Raw genomic sequence first — 22,283 nt, forward strand, 5'->3', positions numbered from 1 at the left:
ACTGTACCAACTTTACCTAAGGCTCCAGGAGCTGTGGAAGAAATCTCTCATGTATTGCCCAATCCTTTGCCTCCTAACTGGTTTTCCTTTGACACTGCACTGGCTTCCCAACCACTCACTAACTGTGTGATTATCCCCACAGCCTCCTGAAAAATAAAATCTAGCTTCCCTTCCCCTTACTGGGCCTATCTCACTTCATCAGCCCCTGAGTTATTCTGCTAAATAATAGTTATTCTGTTATTCCATCCCTTCACACAGAAATTTAATAAGCATATTGCTCTCTTGTTTGAAGCTCATTCACCATCTTTTGATTGCTTATGTGCAGAGCCTAGACCCTAGTCCAGCATTTCAGGATCTCTGCAGTTTTCTCCCTCCACCCTCCAACATACATCACCCATAAGTGAAGTCCCATAAAGCTCCAATGGGCATGACAGTTACTTTGGTAGCTGGACCCAGTGGTGCCTGGCCCAATCATTTGCCTGCTTCACTGCTCTTCGGGCGCCAGCCCTCCTCTCTTTGGACCACCTTCAAGCTTTCTTCAGCCCTTCTTAAGAGTGCCTGGCACAAAGGGGGTACTCAATAACTAACTTTGTGATGAATTAAGATATGAACAAGTGAACAAATAAACACCCATACTCAAAATCTTCCAAGAGGTCTCACTGCCAAAGGATAAAGTCCAAAATGAAGCCTGACGTCAAGGGTCATCCAACCTACAATTCCCAGCTTCTCCCTGGTCCCCACCTCCCACTTTCCCCAGACTCTCTCAGCTCTTGTCAGAGAAATGAAAAGCAGTCTCCATATCCTGGAAGCAGTGGGTAGGGAGGAAGAGATAGGAGCAGGGCAGACCTCTGACTTTACCTGTGTGAATGCTGGCATTATTGAACATTTCTTTTTTGCGCTGTCTCCACCTGGAAGGAAAGAGACTATTCATGAGCCTCAAAGACCTCTTCCAAAAAAGACAATAATGCAAGGCAGTGGTCACAAAAGAGACATCATCCAGTCAAATTCTCATTTAAGTACAGGGTTTATACTTTCCTCTTTAAAAGATAACTCACAAATGATGAAATGATGGGTGTGATGAGGTCTGAACAACTATGGTCTCCTCTAGCTAAAATTCTTCTACCTGGATGTTCCCTTTCCCACCTTGAATCTTGCAATCCTGTAACATCTTCCTTGCAGGATTCTCAAATGTCATCTTCTTGGACAGATAATAAGACTATACTAGAAAGAGGCAGTGATTTTCCAGGGCCACCCAGCAACTAAGGGACAAAGCCAGGACTAAAACCCAGGCTTCCCAGTTTGTGAACTTGCTTTTTGTCACGGAAGGTGGGAAGATAAGGTACTTGTTCTGTACAACCTCCAACCTTTGTCCTTTTCCAACTGTTCTACAATGAATCTGTAGTAACAGGACTTGACTAGGCCTTACTGAGAGTTCTTATCCTTAGAATACTATCCTGTGTTGAGGCAGAAAGGATGTGAGGAGGTACAGGCAGCATGAGAAGCAATGGGAGATTCAGATTATAAACCCTGTCTTCCTGAGAGCTTGCCCTGTGGGATTATAGGAAGAATCTAAGTGTTTTTTCTGAACTTTCCATAAGAACCACTTACACTTTTATCTTGGGAAAAATTCATTTAAAATTGCAAATATAGGGGCGCCTGGGTGGTTCAGTTGTTAAGCATCGGCCTTCAGCTCGGGTCATGATCCCAGGGTCCTGGGATCGAGCCCCACAGCAGGCTCTCTGCTCAGCGGGAAGCCTGCTTCTCCCTCTACCACTCCCCCTACTTGTGTTCCCTCTCTCGCTGTCTCTGTCTCTCTGTTAAATAAATAAATAAAATCTTTAAAAAAATTTTAAAAATTGCAAATATAGGCTTACCAATGAAAATAAAATATGGTAATAATGAGAACTGCAGAAACACTATCCATGAGAAGCCACATGAACATATAGTAACCTGGTGTCTGCAAAATAGAAAACAAAACAGATTTAAAAAACTACAGTTGCAAGGGATTTTAGATCACAAGGGTCAAGTCCTTTGCTCTGCTGCCAGGGCTGGGGGAAGAGCAGGGAGGGCAGAGCAGGTGGAAGAACTCTGATGTGGTGGTCTCGAACATAAAGAATACCTGCTCAAAACTTAACAATCACCCCTTATATGTGCAGGGAACTCTACAAGGGACAAACACTTCATACCCTTCAACTCCCTTAACCGTCAAAGACAGAGGAGTCCCAGAGAAGTCACATAGCAAGTCTATTCTGGACCCAGGACTACAGCCCAAGTTTCTTGAGTTCCACTGCTCTGTGTTTTCATAGTATGGCTACCCAAACCTGTCCGCACATCCCAATCTACCTGGGCAGCTTTTAGTAGTACAGGGTCATAGGTCTCTAGTACAGGGTCATAGGTCTCACTACATACCTCAGGAATTAGAATTTCTGCATTTTGAACAAGCTTCCCAGGTGATGCTGAAGCAACTAGTCTGTGAACCAGCATCTAGGAATTTTTGTTCTAAATCATCATGCTTCAAATAAGTATGTTGAAATTATAACTCCCCCTTAGCTAACATGCCCCCTTCTCTATGCTCCTTTGCCTGAATTGCCCAGAGATATATCTCCTAGGTCCTCTTGTGTGAGTTTTAGAATTACCCAATTTGATCCTCGCTTCCCACCTCCATTGTTACTTGATGCCCCTGGGGCTGGCACTTTTTACTTTTTCTTGAGCTTCTCCTCACCCTATCCCAAGGTCTTTCCATGAGCTGAATAATAACATTAATAATAATAATACTAACGGTCATGATGACAACAACAACTAACAATTAGCAACAACAACTAACAATTAATGAGCATCCACAAGAGCTAAGGAAGCATTCTAAGCACTTTAAGAGTGTTTTCACATCCCATCCTCACAACAGCCCACTAAGCAAGTATAGTAGAAGCCCTTAGTCAACTTCCACTAAACCCAGGCTCTTTTTTAAAAATTAAATAATTTGAGAGAGAGAGAGAGAGAGAGCACGAGCAGGGAGAGGCGCAGGGAGCCCAATGCGGGACTCAATCCCAGGACACTGAGATCATGACCTGAGCTGAAGGCAGATGCTTAACAGACTGAGCCACCCAGTCGCCCCTAAACCCAGGCTATTAATCCCCTCTGGGAAAGAGTGACTGAGAGCTTGACCTGCTCCAGGATTCCCAGCAGGTGAGCTGTCCATTTACTAAGAATTAGTCGTTCTTGCTCCCTAAAATGACTTAGACAGTGTACTTGTTACAACTGTGCTGTGTAATGAAATGTTAACTCAAATCTGTAAATCTAAGTGAAAAAGAAGTACGCCATTTTCAAGAAAACCAAGCCAATGCTTTGAAAATCTCAGTGAAGACAGAAGAGATCATTAAAAAATAAACTACAACTGAATGAGGTATGAGTGAAACACTGTAAGAGATTGGGATAAGAGGATTATGAAAATCTCGGTGAATCCCTCATTCAGACTGTTTCTCCCAATGCCTTTATGTTCTTGTTCTGCTTTAAAGAAACAAAACTTAGAAATCATAGCTGGTTCATTTGGGTGTTTGAATAAACAAATGAATATAGAATTCCACCAGCTGAAGTAACCTCAAAGACCTTGACTCTATGTTACAAGGTAAATGAATATTTTAAATTAAAATACAATGTGTGAGGTATGTATGTGATAGATTGTTTATAAAAATGACAGTACTGCAACCAAAATGCAGGCCTGTATACACTGTGACTTTGCTGTTCCTCCCCATCAGGAAATGAATCTTTTTCTCTCTTACCCCACCTTGAATCTGGACTTGGCCATGTAATTTTCTTTGGCCAATGGAACTTCAACAAAAATCACACCTGGGAAACCTTGAAAACTGTATTGCATTGGGGCTTCACCTCTTTTGCTTGCTGGGAACCCACTGCCACCAAGTGAACAAGCTCAAGCTGGCCTCCTTGAGGATGTGTGATCACATAAATAGAGACCCCAGGCATTCCAGGTAAGACCCTAAACATATGGATGCACCCACCCTACACCAAGCTGGCTCAGACCACAGGACCACGTAGCCATCACAAAGAATATGACAAATAAATATTTGTTTGTTTTAAGCCACTACATTTTAGGTGGGTTTTTTTAAGTAGTAAAAGCTGATAGACTGTAAATACAAACACACACACACACACACATATTTATGATTCCCCACTTCAACTTTTTCAATTAACAGACCAATGATCAGATTAAACTGTGGTGGATAAAAGTACTTCTGTTGTACTATCATTATCCCCAATTTACTAATAAACAAACAGGCACGGACAAGCTAACTAACATTTCCAAGTTCACACAGTAAGTGGTAGAGCCAAAATTTAAATCTGCATATTCTAACTCCAGAGTGTGAGCTGCTTGGGAAAGCCCTGAGGATACTGGTCCCACTTTCCTGAACAAAGTGACACTAGGTCCTTTAAAAAACCATAGCCAGGTGTAGAAGAAAGTATTTTTTAACTTTACATCCTTTTATACTTTTTTACTTTTGAATCACATGAATTTATTATTTCAAATAGTATCAATTCAAGTATTAAAATAAAAAGCTTTATTTAATAAGGCTTCATTTAATATATCCAAAGGCACAACTTTGAGACATTACTGACTTAGGAGAATAGGATTACGTGTGTTGCTTTCTGATTTATGTATTTTTATAATGACTGAATTTCACATAATGAACAGGCTTACATTGTAATCAATTTTAAAAAACAAAATGTTAGAAAAATATATAGTACATGTATGAAGGAAATTTGTATGAGGACAGACAAGTAGAAAGCTTCACCTAGCCAAGGGACCTGCCATTCAAGGTGTTCTTCAGGGTCATCTCCAGAAAGTTGCCCAAGCCAGCGAGAAAAAAGGTGTCAGTAATTTTACCCTGCCACCACAGGGCCTCAGTGCAAGCCCGGCTCTATGAGATTGTGCCCTGACCCTGATTCCCTTTCTCCTGGTCCTGACCGAAACAAGGGCTAGTGAGGCCAGAGGTATGGAGATGGCAGCCTGAAATATTTATGCTTCTCATTTGGGCTTCTCTGCCCAAAGATTTACCTTTTAAGACACTTGGGAGTTTGGGTGTACTCTCAACTACACACTTCTATTCTGAATTGAGACTTTCTGGTGACTGGAAGTGAAATTTTAAAGTTACCTAAAAGTGACTAGAAAAGTTTTGGGACCTGAGTAAGATTTCACTCAGGAGCACGGAAAGGTTAGCTCAGAGAGCAGTTTAAACAGCCAATGAAAAGAAATTAAGTTCTTTCTGTTGTACACTATTGTGTCTGACTCAGTCAAGCTACTCTACACAGATAAGAGCTCCGTAACAGGGGCGCCTGTGTGGCTCAGTTGATGAAGCATCTGCCTTAAGCTCTGGGGTCCTGGGATCGAGCCCTGTGTTGAGCTCCCTGCTCAGTGGGGAGTCTGCTTCTCCCTCACCCGCTCCCCCTGCTTGTGTGCTCTCTCTGTCAAATAAGTAAATAAAACATCTTAAAAAAAAAAAAAAAAAGCTCTGTAGCAGTTAACTGGATATCCAGGGCTGCTTCCACAGATAATAAATGATAAGATTTTAGCTGTGATTATAACCCACATGTTCAGGTCCCTAAGCCTCTGGCAATAAGCAGCATCAGGGCTAGGAGGAGCAATCAAGCTAGGTGAGCTGGACACTAGCTCTCCTTTTTTTTTTTTTCTAAATTTTATTTACTTATTTTGAGAGAGGATGCAAGCAGGGGGAGGGGCAGAGGGAGAGAGAGAATCTCAAGCAGACTCCACACTGAGCTGGGAGCCCAACACGGGGCTCAATCTCACGACCCTGAGACTGGTTCTCCTTTTCAAAAGCATTTTGTTCAGGTCACACAGTTTCACTTTGGAGTCAGATATACTTGGTTTTCTCCCCAGAGCCCATGCCACTGTCATGGTTGCCACGCCTCTAGGAAGGTGGGGCTTACTGTAACAAAACTCTGGAATCAGACCTCATTCTGAATCTTGCATCATGTGACTATGTCTAAGAATCTTAACATCTTCAAACTTCAGTTTCTTCATAGGGATAATAAAAATGAGTAACTCAGAGGGTCAAATTACATAATGCATAAAAAACACATTGTGAAGATTCAATAAACGACAATTATTATAACAATACTAATTTCTCTCTGCAGATCACAGAAGGATCTGGGCGAGAGAAGGGAGAATGCTCATCTCCAACATCGTAGAGGTCTCTACTATTAAAAGTAGCTCCCAAGAGGACTGCACAGTGGACAATGTAAGGGTAGGGTAAGGGACTTAGACTCCTACTGTACCAGACTTGAAAGAACAATCTGGATAGCCAGCTCACCATGAAGAAGTAAGGCTGAGTTAGCTGACTCAGGATGTGAATATTGTCTGTGGTCACTGAGTGAATCCTGCAGCACCAGGCCAGTGAGTAGAGCCAAGGTTCATTGACGATGTATAAGTTGATTTTGATGTTAGCTGCTTTATAATCTCTGGAATAAAAACAGAACCCACAGGGAATTTAGACTTAACCTCACTTTCATCATCTAAAAGGGTAACGGCCACAATGTCTGTGAGAGGCAGCTGCTTAATCACTAGAAGCAGCTGGTCCTGTGACAACTTATGATAATGCAGAATGTGTTCATGTTGCAATGAGGTAAAGGACTGGATTTAATATCTCTGCTCCTGTACCAACATGGTATGTTAGTAAACTGGATGTCCTGATGGGAAAAAAGAAAGAAAGTAGGAAAAAAGAGAAAGCACTATTTGTAGCATTTGCTGATTTCCATGGTGTAAATAATCCTACCGTAGCCAATTTTAAGCTACCACTGGTAAAACAGATTTGCAAAGTTTCTGAATATTTAATAATTGACTCCCATGTGCTGGCATGAACCAGCTCCAGCACACTACTGTGTAGCAACTATACTTTCATCAGAGCACTTACCACCCTCTACTATATTTATCTGCTTTCCTATTAGTCTTCTTTACTTGACTATAATCAAATTAAAAGTAGAGACTATGTATTATTCATCTTTGTATATCCAGTACCTAGCATAATACCTACCTCCATAAATGGTAAATGAAGGAATAAATAAATGAATACCAATCTGGTGAATATTTAAATTTCAAATATAAAAAATTTTTTATAAGCATTGAGTAGAGACAATGAAACCAAACGTTTCCCAATGCACAAAATGTCAGCAGATACTTGTGCATTCTCCATAGAGAAAATAAGTACTGAAACACCTAGCAAATCTAGTCAAGCTATCATTTTTAGGAGTTAAATTTCTTAAATAATATACCATGTAAATGCCTTCAAAAAAATTTTTTTAACCTGAGATAGTAAACAGCTCTGTACAAGCTTGGGTTTGAATCTCAGCTCTGTCAATATACTAACCTGGCAAATTCTTAGGTTCAATGTATAAACTATAAACTATAAATAATAATACTGCCTCTGCATGAATGCTTGCAATTAATTATCCAATATGTCAGAATTGTCTCTAAGACAATTCTACAAATCACCTACAGATACATAGAAAAAACAGAAATAAGGAAATAGTAATAAAAAGCTACTTTTTAGGGGTGCCTGGGTGGCTCAGTCATTAAGCGTCTGCCTTTGGCTCAGGTCATGATCCCAGGGTCCTGGGATCAAGCCCCACATTGGGCTCCCTGCTCGGCGGGATGACTGCTTCTTCCTCTGCCCCTCCCCCTGCTTATGTTCCTGCTCTCGCTGTCTCTCTCTCTGTCAAATGAATAAATAAAATATTTTTTTTAAAAAAGCTACTTTTTAAACTTTTAAAACCAATACACAAAAATCAATCACATTTACATATATTAATAATGAATATATAGAAACTAAAGTACCAAAAACAGAGTATCATTAACAATTAACAAAGAAAATAAAATACTGTGGTATAAACTCAACAAGTACAGGAATATTTAAAAAACAGACAGACATATGTGTTCATAGACTGGAAGACTCAATGCTATAAAGATGTTAATTCTCAAATTGATCCGCAGGCTTAATGCAATTCCTATCAAAATCTCAAGGTGTTTTGTATAATTAGGTCAATTGATTCTAAAATTATATGGAGGGATGCCTGGGTGGCTCAGTCGGTTAAGTGCCTGCCTTTGGCTCAGGTCATGATCCCAGGGTCCTGGGATCAAGTCCCGCATCTGGCTCTCTTTCACTTATGCTCTCTCTCTCAAATAAACAAATGAAATTTTTAAAATAAAATAAAATAAAATTATATGGAAAGACACAACCCCAAAATAAAACAATCTTGAAAAGGGAGAATAAAGTCAGAGGGAGTCACTCTACCCAGTTTTAAGGCTTATTATATAGCTACAGTAATCAAGACAGTGTATTATTAGAGAAGGGATAAGCACACAGATCAATGGAAAATAATTTCAAACCCAGAAACAAACCCACACAAATATACCCGAATGATTTTTTTTTACAAAGGTGCAGAAGGAATTCAATGGAATAAGGACAGTTTTTCCAACAAATGATAGCAGAGCAATTGGACAGGTATAGGCAAAATAAAAACAAAAACATAAACCTTGAGACACACCACACACTTTATATAAAAATTAGTTCAAGATAGATTACAGACTTAAATATATAAAACTACATAAAACATATAAAATATGCAAAACTCACTTTCGGGGAAAAAAACTACAAAAGAAAATCTTTGAGATCTGAGGGTTAGACAAAGAGCTCTTAGACTTGAACAAAAATATGACCCATAAAAGAGAAAACTGATAGGCTAGGCCTCATCAAAATTTAAAAAATTCTGCTCTTCTGACCCTGTTAAGAGGATCCTACAGACTAGCCATAGACTGGGACAAAATATTTGTAAACCACAGTTCCAACAAAGGACTAGTATTTATAATATTTAAAGAACTCCAAGTAAGACAAACTCAGAGACCCACACTGAGACACACTATAACCAAACTTTCAAAAGACAAAGACAAAGAAAGAATCTTGAAAACACCAAGACAAAAGCTTGTCACAGACAAGGAATCCTCAATGAAGTTATCCCCAGATTTCTCATCAGAAACTTTGGAGGCCAGAAAGCAATGGGCCCACATATTCCAAGTGTTAAAAGAAAAACAACTATAAACCAGACTCCTATTGCAAAAAAAAAAATTGTCCTTGAAAAGTGAGGGGGGGAAATTAAGGCATTCCCAGATAAACTGAGGGATTTGTGGCCACTAGACCTGCCCTGCAAGAAAAGCTCAAGGGAATCCTACAAGGTGAAAGGATGGGGTACTAGACAGTAATTTAAAGCTGTATGGAGAAAGATCTCAATAAAAGTAAATATATGGGCAAATGTAAAACCTAGTATTATTATAACAATGGTTTGTAACTGTACTGTTTGTTTGCTACATAATTTAAGAGACTAATACATCTAAAGAAAAAACAATTAGTCTAAAAGATAGTATCCTTGTAATTTTGGTTTGTGACTCCACACATACATACATTTCCTATGTAATTTAAGAGACTAATGCACCTAAAAGAATTACTAGCTTATGTTTTGGAGCACACCATATATAAAGATGTAATTATCAACAACCAGAAGAGGTAAGAATGAAGCTGTAAAGGAGCAGAGTTTTTGTGTGTTATTGAAATTAAGCTGGTATAAATTCAAATCAGAGTGTTATAACTTTAGGATGTTAAATATAATTCCCATGGTAACCACAAAGAAAATAGGTATAGAATAGATACAAAAAGAAATAAAAGATTTAAACATTTCACTACAAAAAAATTAACATACATACATAAGATAGTATTACAGGAAATAAGGGACACAAAAGATATAAAGGCACATAGAAATAACAGTAAGAGATGACAGAAACAAAATAACAAATATTTACAGAAATGACAAAAGTAACAAAATGACGTAAGTTCCTCCTTCTCAGTAGTTATTTTAAATGTTAATGGATTAAACACTCCAACAGACATTGGCAGAATAAATTAAAACATATGACCCAACTCTATGCTCTCTTCAAGAAATTCATTTTAGATCCAAAGACACAGATTACAAATGAAGAATTGAAAAAAGATATTCTGTGCAAATTGTAACACAAATTAGCAGAGGTGGCTATACTGATATCAGACAAAATAGGCTTAATATCAAAAAAGGTAACAAGAGGCAAAGAAAGAGGAGCGCCTGGGTGGCTCAGTCAGTTAAGCGTCTGCCTTCTGCTCAGGTCCTGATCCCGGGGTCCTGGGATCCAGCCCCGCGTCGGGCTCCCTGCTCAGCGGGAAGCCTGCTTCTCCCTCTCCCACTCCCTCTGCTTGTGTTCCCTCTCTCACTGTCTCTCTCTGTCAAATAAATAAATAAAATCTTTAAAAAAAAAAAGAGGCAAAGAAAGACACTATCTATTAATAAAAGGTTCAATAAGGCAAGAAAATATAACAATTATAAACATTTATGTACCTAATTACAGACCAGGAAAATGTGTAAAGCAAAACTTGATGGAATGGAAGGGAGAAACAGACAGATGTACAATAATAGTTGGACACTTCAATACCCTACTATCAATAATGGATAGAACAATCAGATTAAAGGAAAGTAAGGAAACAGATGACTTAACACAAGAAACTAATTATATCTAACAGACATGTACAGAATACTTAACAATAATAGCATTCACATTATTCTCAAGTGCATTTTACATTTTCCAGGATAGACCATATGTTCGACCACAGATTAAGTCTCAATACATTTTAAAAGATAATTATCGGGGTGCCTGGGTGGTTCAGTCGGTTAAGCGTCTGCCTTCAGGTCAGGTCATGATCCCAGAGTCCTGGGATTGAGCCCTGAATTGGGGCTCCCTGCTCAGCAAGGAGCCTGCTTTTCCTTCTCCTCCCCACTTGTGCTCTCTCTTGCTATCTCTCTCTCTCTCAAATAAATAAATAAATTCTTTAAAAAAATAAGAAAAATCTCAAATCAACAACCTATCTTTATATCTCAAGGACCTAGAAAAAGAACAAATTGACCCAACATAGCAAAAGGAAGAAAATAATAAAGACTACAGCAACAATTAGAGAAAAGAAAACCTATAGGGAAAAATCAATGAAACCAAAAGTTAGTTCCTTGAATAAAATCAACAAAATTAATAAACCTTTAGCTAGATGGACTAATAAAAAAAGAGAAGAGATTCAAATACTGAAATCAGAAATGAAAGGACATTACTACCCATTTTACAGAAATAAAAAGAATTATAAGAGAGTACTATGAACAGCTGTACCCCAACAAATTTGATAACCTAGATGAAATGGACAAATTCCTAAAAACACAGAACCTACCAAGACTGAATCATCAAGAATTAGAAGATGTGAATAGATTTATAATGAGTAAGGAGGCTGAATCCTTCACCAAAAATATCCCAACAAAGAAAGTCCTAGACCCAGTGATTTCACTGGTGGATTCCACCAAACATTTAAAGAACTAATACCAACCCATTAGGATGGCTACATCAAAAAAAAACAGAAAACAATGATATGGAGGATATGGAAAAATTGGAACCTTTGTGCCATGCTGGTACAGCTGCTATGGAAAACAGTATGACAATACTTTCAAAAATTAAAAATAGAATTACTACTTGTTTTGGAAAGATGGCAGAGTAGGAAGATCTTGAACTCACCTTGTCCCAGGGACATACAAACATAACAGCAACATCTATGTGACTAACTTTGAAAACTACCTGAAGACTGGCAGAACAGATCCTCCATAGCTAATCATAGAGAGAAGGCCACACAGAAAATGGTAGGGGGGCAGAGACTTTGCTCAGAACCAAATTCTTGGTGGGACTAACCACAAACAGGAGTATATCACAATCACAGAGAAGCAAGAGGATCAGACTCCACACCAGGCATCCCTGGCAGGAGGATTTGCACTGCAAATGGGCCTGCTTTGAAAATGGGCAGGGCTTAACTCCAAGAGCTTTAATTATCAGCAGGGTTTAACTCTGTGAGCTTTAAAAATTCAGGAGACTTAATTCTGGGAGAGCTGGGGGTGACAGGAAACTGAGTCTCTGCACATAAAGAACCAGCATACTAAATAACTAGGCTGAGAAATAGAACAAAAGCAGCAGTTTGAAAAGTGCCTAGGGTATATGCAAAGGAGATGTATTGACCAATCTTAGAACATGTATGGGCGGGGGCAAAAATCTACAGGAAATTTCTCAGGGAACAAAAGTGCTAGCAGGCAGCATTTGTCTTCCACTCTCCCAGCCCAGATAGCCAGATACTTGCAGAAGCCAGTGCTAACACTCTCCATCTGCCTTGCTAGCACCACATGTCCTGTCCTGGTGTTTCCCTGCAGACCCACCCCATCCAACACAGAGGCAAGGGTCCCTCCAAAGTGGCTCCTGCCCCATCACACCCTGAAGTCTGCCCCAGCTGGACCAGTGTCACTCCAAAGTGACTCCTGCCCTGGGAAGTGGAAAAACAACCCACACACCAGTGTGCCCACAGTTCTTGCCCACAGTTCTTGCTCTTAGCTGGCTGCACAGGGAGCAAGCACTGCCCTTTAGTGTGCCTACAGCTGTGGCAGGAGAGGCTAACTGCAGACAGCTAGGCTGACTGCTGGCCCCATCCACCAACAAGCCAGTGGCTGCTGCAGGCAGGCCTCTCAACAACATGGGGGCCAAACCCTGCCTAGTGCATTCACACCAGGCAAAGTAGGTCATTGCAGCCATCTGGGCTGAAGGCAATCACAGCTCAGCTACAACAGGAGGGTGCAGGCAGCCCACACAGGGGACACTCCTAGAGCACCTGGTTCTGGTAACTGGAAGGGATTGTGCCATAAGGCAGCACAGGACCTCTTCTACAAAAGGCCACTACTTTCAAGACTGGTAGACATAACTGCTCAAGCTAATACATAGAAACAAACACACAGAGCTAGACAAAATGAGAAGACAGAGGAACATGTCCCATATGAAATAACAAGACAAAATCACAGTAAAAGAGCTAAATGAAACAGAGATAAGCAATATCCTGATAAAGAATTCCAAATAATATGCACAAAGATACTCAGTAAACTTGAGAGAAGAGTGGAGGAACTCAGTGAGAACTTCGACAAAAAGACAGAAAATATAGAAAATAACCAGTCAGAGCCAAAGAATCCAATAACCAAAATAAAAAATATACTAGAGGGAATCAACAGCAGATTAAAGGATGCCAAAGAATGGATCAGCAATCTGGAAGATAAGGTCATGGAAATCAACCAAGCTGAACAGCAAAAAGAAAAAAGAATAAAAAAATAAAACTAAGTTAAGGGAACACAGTGACATCAAGTGTAATAACATTCACATTAGAGGGATCCCAGAAGGAAAAGAAAAACAGAAAGGAGAAGAAAAAATTATTTTAAAAAAGGATAACTGAAGACTTCCCTAATCTGGGGAAGGAAACAGACACCCAGGTCCAGAAGCACAGAGAGCCTTAAAAAGATAAATCCAAGGAGGTCCACACCAAAACATATAAAGTAAAATGGCAGGGTGCCTGGCTGGCTCAGTTGGTAGAGCATGTGACTCTGAATCTCAGGGTTGTTTGTTCAAGGCCCACGTTGGGCATGGAGCCTACTTAAAAAAAAAAAGGCAAAATGGCAAAAAATAATGACAGAGAAGGAGAGACGATGTGTTTCTCAGATATACAAAAGTTCATCACCACTAACTCAGAATTATAAGAAAGGTTAAGGAGAATTCTTTAAGTGAAAAGAAAAGGCTAAAATTAGAAGAAAATTATGAAAGGGAAAAAATTCACAGGTAAAAGCAACCACAAATTAAAGGTAATAGATTAATCACTTATAAAGCAAGTATAAAGGTTAAATCACAAGAGTAGTAAAACTATTATGTAAAAAACTAAATATGTAAATAATCATATTTAGGGGTGCCTGGGCGGCTCAATTGGTTAAGCGTCTGCCTTCGGCTCAAGTCATGATCCCAGGGTCCTGGGATCTAGCCCTGCGTCTGGTTCCCTGCTCAGCGGGGAGTCTACTTCTCCTTATGCCCCTCCCTCCCACTCATGCTCATTCTCTCACTCTCTCTCTCTCACCAAAAAACCCCCAATCATATCTATAAAAAAATAATATCTATAAAAAATTTTGTATATCAAAGGATACACAAAATAAAAAGATGTAAAATATGACATCATATGCATAAAATGGGGAGGGGAAGTAAAAATTAGTGCTTTTAGAATGTGTTCAAACTTAAGTGACCATAAACTTAACATAGACTGCTATACACTTAAGATGCTATATATAAACTCAACAGTAACCAAAAATCAAAAACCTGTAATAGATACACAAAAATTAGAGAGAGAAAAGAATCCAAGCATACCACAAAAGAAAGCCATCAAAGCACAGGGAAGAGAGCAACGGAAGAATAAAGGAACAGAGAAAAACTACAAAAATAACCATAAAACAAATAATAAGATGGCAATAACTCCATATATATATTATTAATTACTTTAAATGTAAATGGGCTAAACACTCCAATCAAAATACATAAAGTGACAGAATGGCTAAAGAAAAAAAAAAAAAACAAGACCAATCTTATGCTGCCTACAAGAGACTCACTTTAGGCCTGAAAACAAATACAGACTGAAAGTGAATGGATGGAAAATGTATTCCATGCAAATGGAAGCAAAAAAAAATTAAAAAGGCCAGGGTGGCAATACTTATATCAGACAAAGTGGACTTTAAAACACAGACTATAACAAGAGACAAAGAACTGCACTACATGATGATAAAGAAATTAATTCAACAAGAGGATATAACAATTATAAATATATATGCACCCAAGAATGGAGCACCTATATATATATAAAGCAAATATTAACAGTTATAAAGGGAGAAATCAACAGTAATACAATTATAATAGGGGACTTTAATACCCCTCTTGAAATCAATAGATAGATCATCCGGACAGAAAATCAGCAAAGGAACACTGGCTTTGAATGATACACTAGACCTAACAGATACACACACAACATTCCATCCACAAACAGCAGAATACATATTCTTTTCAACTGCACAAGGAACATTCTCCAGGACAGATCACATGTTAGGCCACTAAACAAGTATCAATAAATTCAGGAAGACTGAAATTATATCAAGTATCTTTTCCAACCACAACAGCATGAAACTAGAAATCAATTATAAGAAAAAAAATTGGAAAAACCACAAACACATGGAGGCTAAACAACATGCTACTAAACAACCAATGGATCAATGAAGAAATCAAAGAGGAAATAAAATTTACATAAACACAAATGAAAATGAAAGCACAATAATCCAAAATCTTTGGGACAAAGCACAAGCAGTTCAAAAAGGGAAGTTTATAGTGATAAAGGCCTAGCTCAAGAAACCAGAAAAACCTCAAATACACAACCTAATCTTACATCTAAAAGAGCTAGAAAAAGAACAACAAACAAAACCCAAAACAAGTAGAAATAATAAAGATTAGAGTGGAAATAAATATACTAAAAAAAAAAAAAGAACAAAAAAATTCAGTGACACCAAGAGTTGCTTCTTTGAAAAAATAAACAAAATTAATAAATCTTTAGCCAGACTCATCAAGAAAAAAAGACAGATGACTCAAATTCAGAAATCAAGGAGGAAAAATAACAATGAACACCAAAGAAATACAAAGAATTACAAAAGAATATAAATAATTATATGTCAACAAATCAGACAACCTAGAAGAAATGGATAAATTTCAAGAAACATACAATTTTCCAAACTGAATCAGGAAGAAATAGAAAATCTGAACACACCAATCACTAGTAATGAAATTTAATCAGTAATCAAAAAACTTCCAAACAAAAGTATAGAACCAGATGGCTTCATGGGTGAAGTCTACCAAATATTTAAATAAGTGTTAATACATATTCTTCCCAAATTTTTCCAAAAAACATAAGAAGAAGGAATACTTCCAAATTCATTCTATGAGGCTAGGATTACCCTGATACCAAACCTGATAAGGACACTACAATAAAAAAGAACTACAGGCCAATATCTTTGATGAACATAGATGAAAAAATCCTCAACAAAATATTAGCAAACCGAATTCAACAATACAATGAAAAAATTATTCACCACAATCAAGTGGGATTTATTATAATTACACAAGTGTGGTTCAATATTAGCAAATCAACCAATGAGATATATCCCATTAACAAGAGGAAGGATAAAAACCATATGATCATCTCAAAAGATGCAGGAAAAGCATCTGAAAAATACATCTGTTCATGATAAAAACTTTCAACAAAGTGTGGTTAGAGAGAACATACTGCAATATTATAAAGGCCATATATGAAAAACCCAGAGCTAACATCATACTCAATGGGGAAAAACTGAGAGCTTTTCCTCTAAGATCAGGAACAAGGCAAGATGTCTACTCTCACCACTTTTACTCAACATAGTACTGGACATCCTAGCTGCAGTAATCAGATAAGAAAAAGGAATAAAAGTCATTAAAATTCATAAGGAAGAAGTAAAACTGTCATAATTTGCAAATGACATGATACTATATATAGAAAACCCTAAGGAGTCCACCACAAAACTATTAGAACTGATAAATTAATTCAGTCAAGTTGCAGGATACAAATTTAATACACAGAAATCTGTTGTGTTTCTATACACTAATAATGAAGCCTCATAGAGAGAAATTAAGAAAACAATCCCATTTACAATTACACCAAAAGGAATAAAATCCTAGGAATAAATTTAACCAAGGAGGTGAAAAACCTGTACTCTGAAAACTACAAAACAATTAATGAAAGAAATTGAAGATGACACAAAGAAATGGAAAGAAGTCCATGCTTATGGATTGAAAGAATTAACATTGCTAGAATGTCCATACTACCCAAAGTAATCTATAAATTCAAATTATCCCTATCAAAATACCAAGAACACTTTTCACAGAACTAGAATATTCCTAAAATTTGTATGAGACCCCAAGACACCCCAAATAGCCAAAGCAATCTTAAGTAAGAACAACAAAACTGGAGGTATCACAGTCCTAGATTTCAAGATATACTACAAAGCTGTAATAACCAAAACAGTATGGTACGGGCAAAACACAGACACACAGAGCAAAAGAACAGAGAGCCTAGAAATAAACTCACACACATCCAGTCAATTAATCAAGGACAAAGGAGGCAAGAATATATGATTGGGAAAAGACAATCACTTCAATAAATGGTTCTAGGAAAAGTGGACAGCTACATGTAAAAGAATTAAAGTGAGCTGCTTTCTTATACCATTCACAAAAATAAACTCAAAATGAATTAAAAATCTAAATGTGAGACCTGAAACCACAAAACTCTTAGAAGAAAACATAGGCATTAGGCCTAGAAACATTTTTCTAGATAAGTCTCTAGGCATAGGGGAAGAAAAACAAAAACAAAAACAAACTACTGGGACTGCATCGAAATGAAGAGCTTTTGCATAGCAAAGGAAACTATTAATAAAATGAAAAGGCAACCAAGTGAATGAGAGAAGGTATTTGCAAATGATATATCCAATAAGGGGTTAATATCAAAAACATATAAATATATAACTCAACAACATTAAAAAATAATCTGATTCTAAAAACTGGCAAAGGATCTGAACAGATATTTTTCCAAAGAAGACACAGATGGCCAAGAGACACATGAAAAGATACTCAATCTCACTCTTCATCAGAGAAATGCAAATCAAACCACAATGAGACATCACCTTACACCTGTCAGAATGGCTAGTATCAACAAGGCAAGAAGTAACAGGAATGGTGAGGATGTGTAAAAAAAGGAACTCCAGTGCATAGTTGGTGGGATAAATTAGTACAGCCACTGTGGGAAACTGTATGGAGGTTCCTCAAAAAATTAAAAATAGAAATACCATAAGACCCAGTAATTCAACTACTGGATATTTACCCAAGGAGAACAAATACTATTTCAAAAAAATATAGGCACCCCTATGTTTATTGAAGCTTTATTTACAATAGCCATGATATGGAAGCAGCCTAAAAGATGGAAGCAGCATCAAAAGATGAATGGATAAAGATGTGGTATATTTATATACAATGAAATATTACTCAGCCATAAAAAAGAATGAGATCTTGCCATGTGCAATATAGCTGGACTTAGAAAATATGCTAAGTGAAGTAAGTTAGAGAAAGACAAATACCATATGATTTCAATTATATGTGGAATCTTAAAAACAAAGTAAATGAATAACCAACCAAGAAACCAACCAACACAATAACAGACCTATAAATGGAACTGATGGTTGTCAGAGGGGATGGGGTTGGGGGCCTGGGCAAACTAGGTATTTTTATTTTTTTATTTTTTTATTTTTTATTTTTATTTTTTTTTTTAAAGATTTTTATTTATTTATTTGAGAGAGAGAGACTGAGAGAGAGCACATGAGAGGGGGGAGGGTCGGGAGGGTCAGAGGGAGAAGCAGACTCCCTGCCGAGCAGGGAGCCCGATGCGGGACTCGATCCAGGGACTCCAGGATCATGACCTGAGCCGAAGGCAGTCGCTTAACCAACTGAGCCACCCAGGCGCCCTGGGCAAACTAGGTAAAGGGGAGTGGGAAATACAGGCTTCCAGTTATGAAATGGGCATAAAAGGTACAGCATAGGGAATACAGCCAATGATACTGTAATAGCCTTATATGGTGACAGATGGTAGCTACACTTGTGGTGAGCATGGCATAACGTGTAGAGTTGTGGAATCACTATGTTGTACACCTGAAACTAAAGTAACATTGTGTGTCAACTATACTTCAATAAAAAACTGTTTTGAGAAAAGTAAATTATGAGGCCAGATATATACTATCTATTCTACACTTTAAGATTTGAAAAAAACTTAAGTATACATTTATTAGAGTATTATTATATAGTATGTATTTTATTTTAGTTTTTAAAAAAGATTTATTTATTTTTTTAAAGATTTATTTATTTTAGAGAGAGAGCAAGCAAGCGCAAGCACAAGTGAGGGGAAGGGCAGAGGGAGAGGGAGAAGCTCAAGCAGACTCCCCACTGAGCAAGGAGCCCAATGCAGGGCTCAATCTTATGATCCTGAGATCATGACCCGAGCTGAAATCAAGAGTTGGACGTTTCACCGACTGAGCCACCCAGTTGCCCCGGTGAGTATTTTACATTTGGAATTATTCACTAACATACTTACTATTTTAAACTCCATATCTAATTCCAGCTTTATATTATGTTCATAAGAAGGCTTATGTTCCTATTGTCATATCTAAAACTCAAACATAAAGATGCTACAAATAAAAAAAAATAAAGAGCAAATTAAACTTTAAGTAGAAGAAGAAAATAATAAAGAACAGAAATCAATGAAATGGGAAAGCAAATGTTCAATAGAAAAAGGATAACAAAGCCAAAATTGGGTGTTTTGGAATGATTAATAAAATTCACTAACTCCTAGCAAGACTGATCAAGGAAAAGAGGAAAAATAAAAATTTCTACTATCAAAATGTACTGGTGAATGACATATCTGATAAATGGTTAGTATCCAAAACCTAAAAAGAACTTATCAAACTAAACACCCAAAAAATAAATAATCCAGTTAAGAAATGGGCAGAAGACATGAATAGACACTTTTCCAAAGAAAAGTACACAGATGACTAAAAGACACATGAAGAGTGCTCAACATCACTCGGCATCAGGGAAATACAAATCAAAACCACAGTGAGATACCATCTCACACCTGTCAGAATGGCTAAAATTAACAACTCAGGAAACAACAGATGTTGGTGAGGATGCGGAGAAAGGGGAAACTTTTGTACTGTTGCTGGGAATGAAAACTGGTACAGCCACCCTGGAAAACAGTATGGAGGTTCCTCAAGAAGTTAAAAATAGAACTACCCTATGATCCAGCAATTGCACTACTAGGTATTTACCCAAAGGATACAAAAATACAGATTCAGAAGGGTACATGCACCCTCATGTTTATAGCAGCATTACCAAAAATAGCCAAACTATGGAGACAGCCCAAATGTCCATTGACTAATGAATGGATAAAGAAGATGTGGGGTGTGTACACACACACACACACACACACACACACACACACACACACACACACAGTGGAATATTATTCAGCCATCAAAAAGAATGAAATCTTGCCATTTGCAATGATACAGATGGAGCTAGAGTGCATTATGCTAAGTGAAATAAGTTAGAGAAAGACAAATTCCATATTTGCCAAATTTCACTCATATGTGCCATTTAAGAAACAAAATAGAATATAGAGGAAGGGGGAAAAAAGAGGGAAGCAAACCATAGAGACTCTTAACTATAGAGAACAAACTGAGGGTTGATGGAGGGAGGTGGGTGGGGGATAAGCTAAATGGGTGATAGGTATTAAGGAGGACACTTGTGATGAGCACTAGGTGTTATATGTAAGTGATGAATCACTAAGTTTTACTCCTGAAACCAATATTACCCTATATGTTAACTAACTAGAATTTATTTTTTTAAGGTTTTATTTATTTATTTGAGAGAGAGAGAGATAGGGAGAGAAAGCAGAGCAGGAGAGAGGGGCAGAGAGAGAAGCAGGCTCCCCGCTGAGCAGGGAGCCCGACCTGAGCCAAAGGCAGATGCTTAACCGACTGAGCCACCCTGGCACCCCTAAAATTAAGTTATAAAAATTCCCACATCAGAAATAAAGCATAGGGCATCTCTATATTCATATAATTTTGATTAAAATAATGTATTTAAAGCATTCTCAGTCAAAATGGCAGGGTCACAATATCTTGTGACAGTGGTCAGATAGACTATGAAGTGAGCATAATCACAGAGAATGCATTGGAAATGTGATCATAATTACAAATATTCTGGTCATAAACATTATACAAATAACTTAAGGTACAACTACTTAATTTCTTAAAATGTAGTGGTCCTTGAGGAGGAGGACTTGGAATAATGTACAACACATGAATTTATCACAGTCAGCTTTGCAGTATAGCTATATGGAAAAACGCTTATTGTCCTTATTAGAATACATGGTTTCCTTAAGGAAAAGGCTGCTGCCTTGCTTCTGACTTTTCACATAAAACTAGCATGGTGCACTTGTACATATTATTACTCAGTAAATATTTGCTGAGCTAAATTAAACTGCTTGACTTTATAATAGGACTCAGGATACGATCCCTCTCAAATTTGATGCCAGTTGAAACTATGCCCATATAACTATAGCCAAGAAATAACTTTAAAGACCTACGATGAAGAATTTGGATTCTGGACTCTGTCAGACCTATATTTAAATCTCAGTTTGGGGGAGCCTGGGTGGTTCAGTCGGTTAAGTGGCTGCCTTCGGCTCAGGTCATAATCCCAGGGTCCTGGGATTGAGTCCCATATTGGGCTCCCTGTTCAGTGGGGAGCCTGCTTCTCCCTCTGCCCCTCCCTCCTGCTTGTGCGCTCTCTCTTTCTCAAATAAATAAACAAAATCTTAAAAAAAATAAATCTAAGTTTGGTCCCCTACTGACCAAGTATATCAATTTTGGTGAATTACCTAGCCTGTTTGAACTTTTCCTCTTTAGAGGCAAGTTTCCTCATTTGTAAAAGGGATGGTGATAATTTCCAGGGCATAGCATGTAAGGATGGTGATGATAAAAGCAGCAGCTAACACTTAATTGTGTACTTACACTTGCCCAGCATTCTGCATGTGCATAATATGAAGAATATTCTCATCTAATCTTTTCACCAGTCCATCTATGTTATTGCTATTCTTTTTTCCCCCCTTAGGTTATTGCTACTCTTAATTTACAAATGAGAAAACCGACGATTAGAAATTTGTCATGTGTAGCTGATGAGTAGGCCATGATGTGAAAAAGAGCCTGTGGTCTAACAACCATAGAACTTGACACATAATAAAGGTTCAATAAATGGAAGCTATTATAATTATTTTTCAACTACTAGATTGATCTAAATTATGAGTAGGAGAGAGGGACATCCATCATAGAGCTATTTTCTATTTGAAAAAAAGTAAAAGGAAAGAGAAATACACTCAAAATAGAAGTAGCAGTTAAGCAAAGAGAAATCTTCTGATTGGGAAATAGAGGTAAAACATTGTTAAAAGAAAAAAGACAGTATTTCATGATCAACTACCACATGGCCAGAGAGGCAGGAAAAGTAAGAACAGGACCAGAGGTAAATCCAACAGCTTAGTTCATGGCTTGAGATGCAGAAAGGTATCTAGTGGGAATTTTTATTAAGCCCAAGGAGATTTTGGATATATATCTCTCCAAGGAAAACTCTGTCT

General features: G+C 37.8%; 1 protein-coding gene across 1 annotated transcript in view; it reads right to left on the bottom strand.

The window, feature by feature from the left end:
- Nucleotides 1-22,283, bottom strand: part of GDPD4 (glycerophosphodiester phosphodiesterase domain containing 4) — a 109,581-nt gene that overhangs the window by 16,258 nt on the left and 71,040 nt on the right. The window contains exons 13-15 of the mRNA XM_032426872.1: nt 6,342-6,489; nt 1,875-1,957; nt 859-908 (exon numbers count right to left, since the gene is read on the bottom strand). Of these exons, the coding sequence (XP_032282763.1) occupies nt 859-908; nt 1,875-1,957; nt 6,342-6,489 (281 nt within the window). The remainder of the gene's footprint in view (nt 1-858; nt 909-1,874; nt 1,958-6,341; nt 6,490-22,283) is intronic.

This window comes from Phoca vitulina, unplaced genomic scaffold (assembly GCF_004348235.1).
Source record: "Phoca vitulina isolate PV1807 unplaced genomic scaffold, GSC_HSeal_1.0 scaffold36, whole genome shotgun sequence".
Lineage (NCBI taxonomy): Eukaryota > Metazoa > Chordata > Mammalia > Carnivora > Phocidae > Phoca > Phoca vitulina.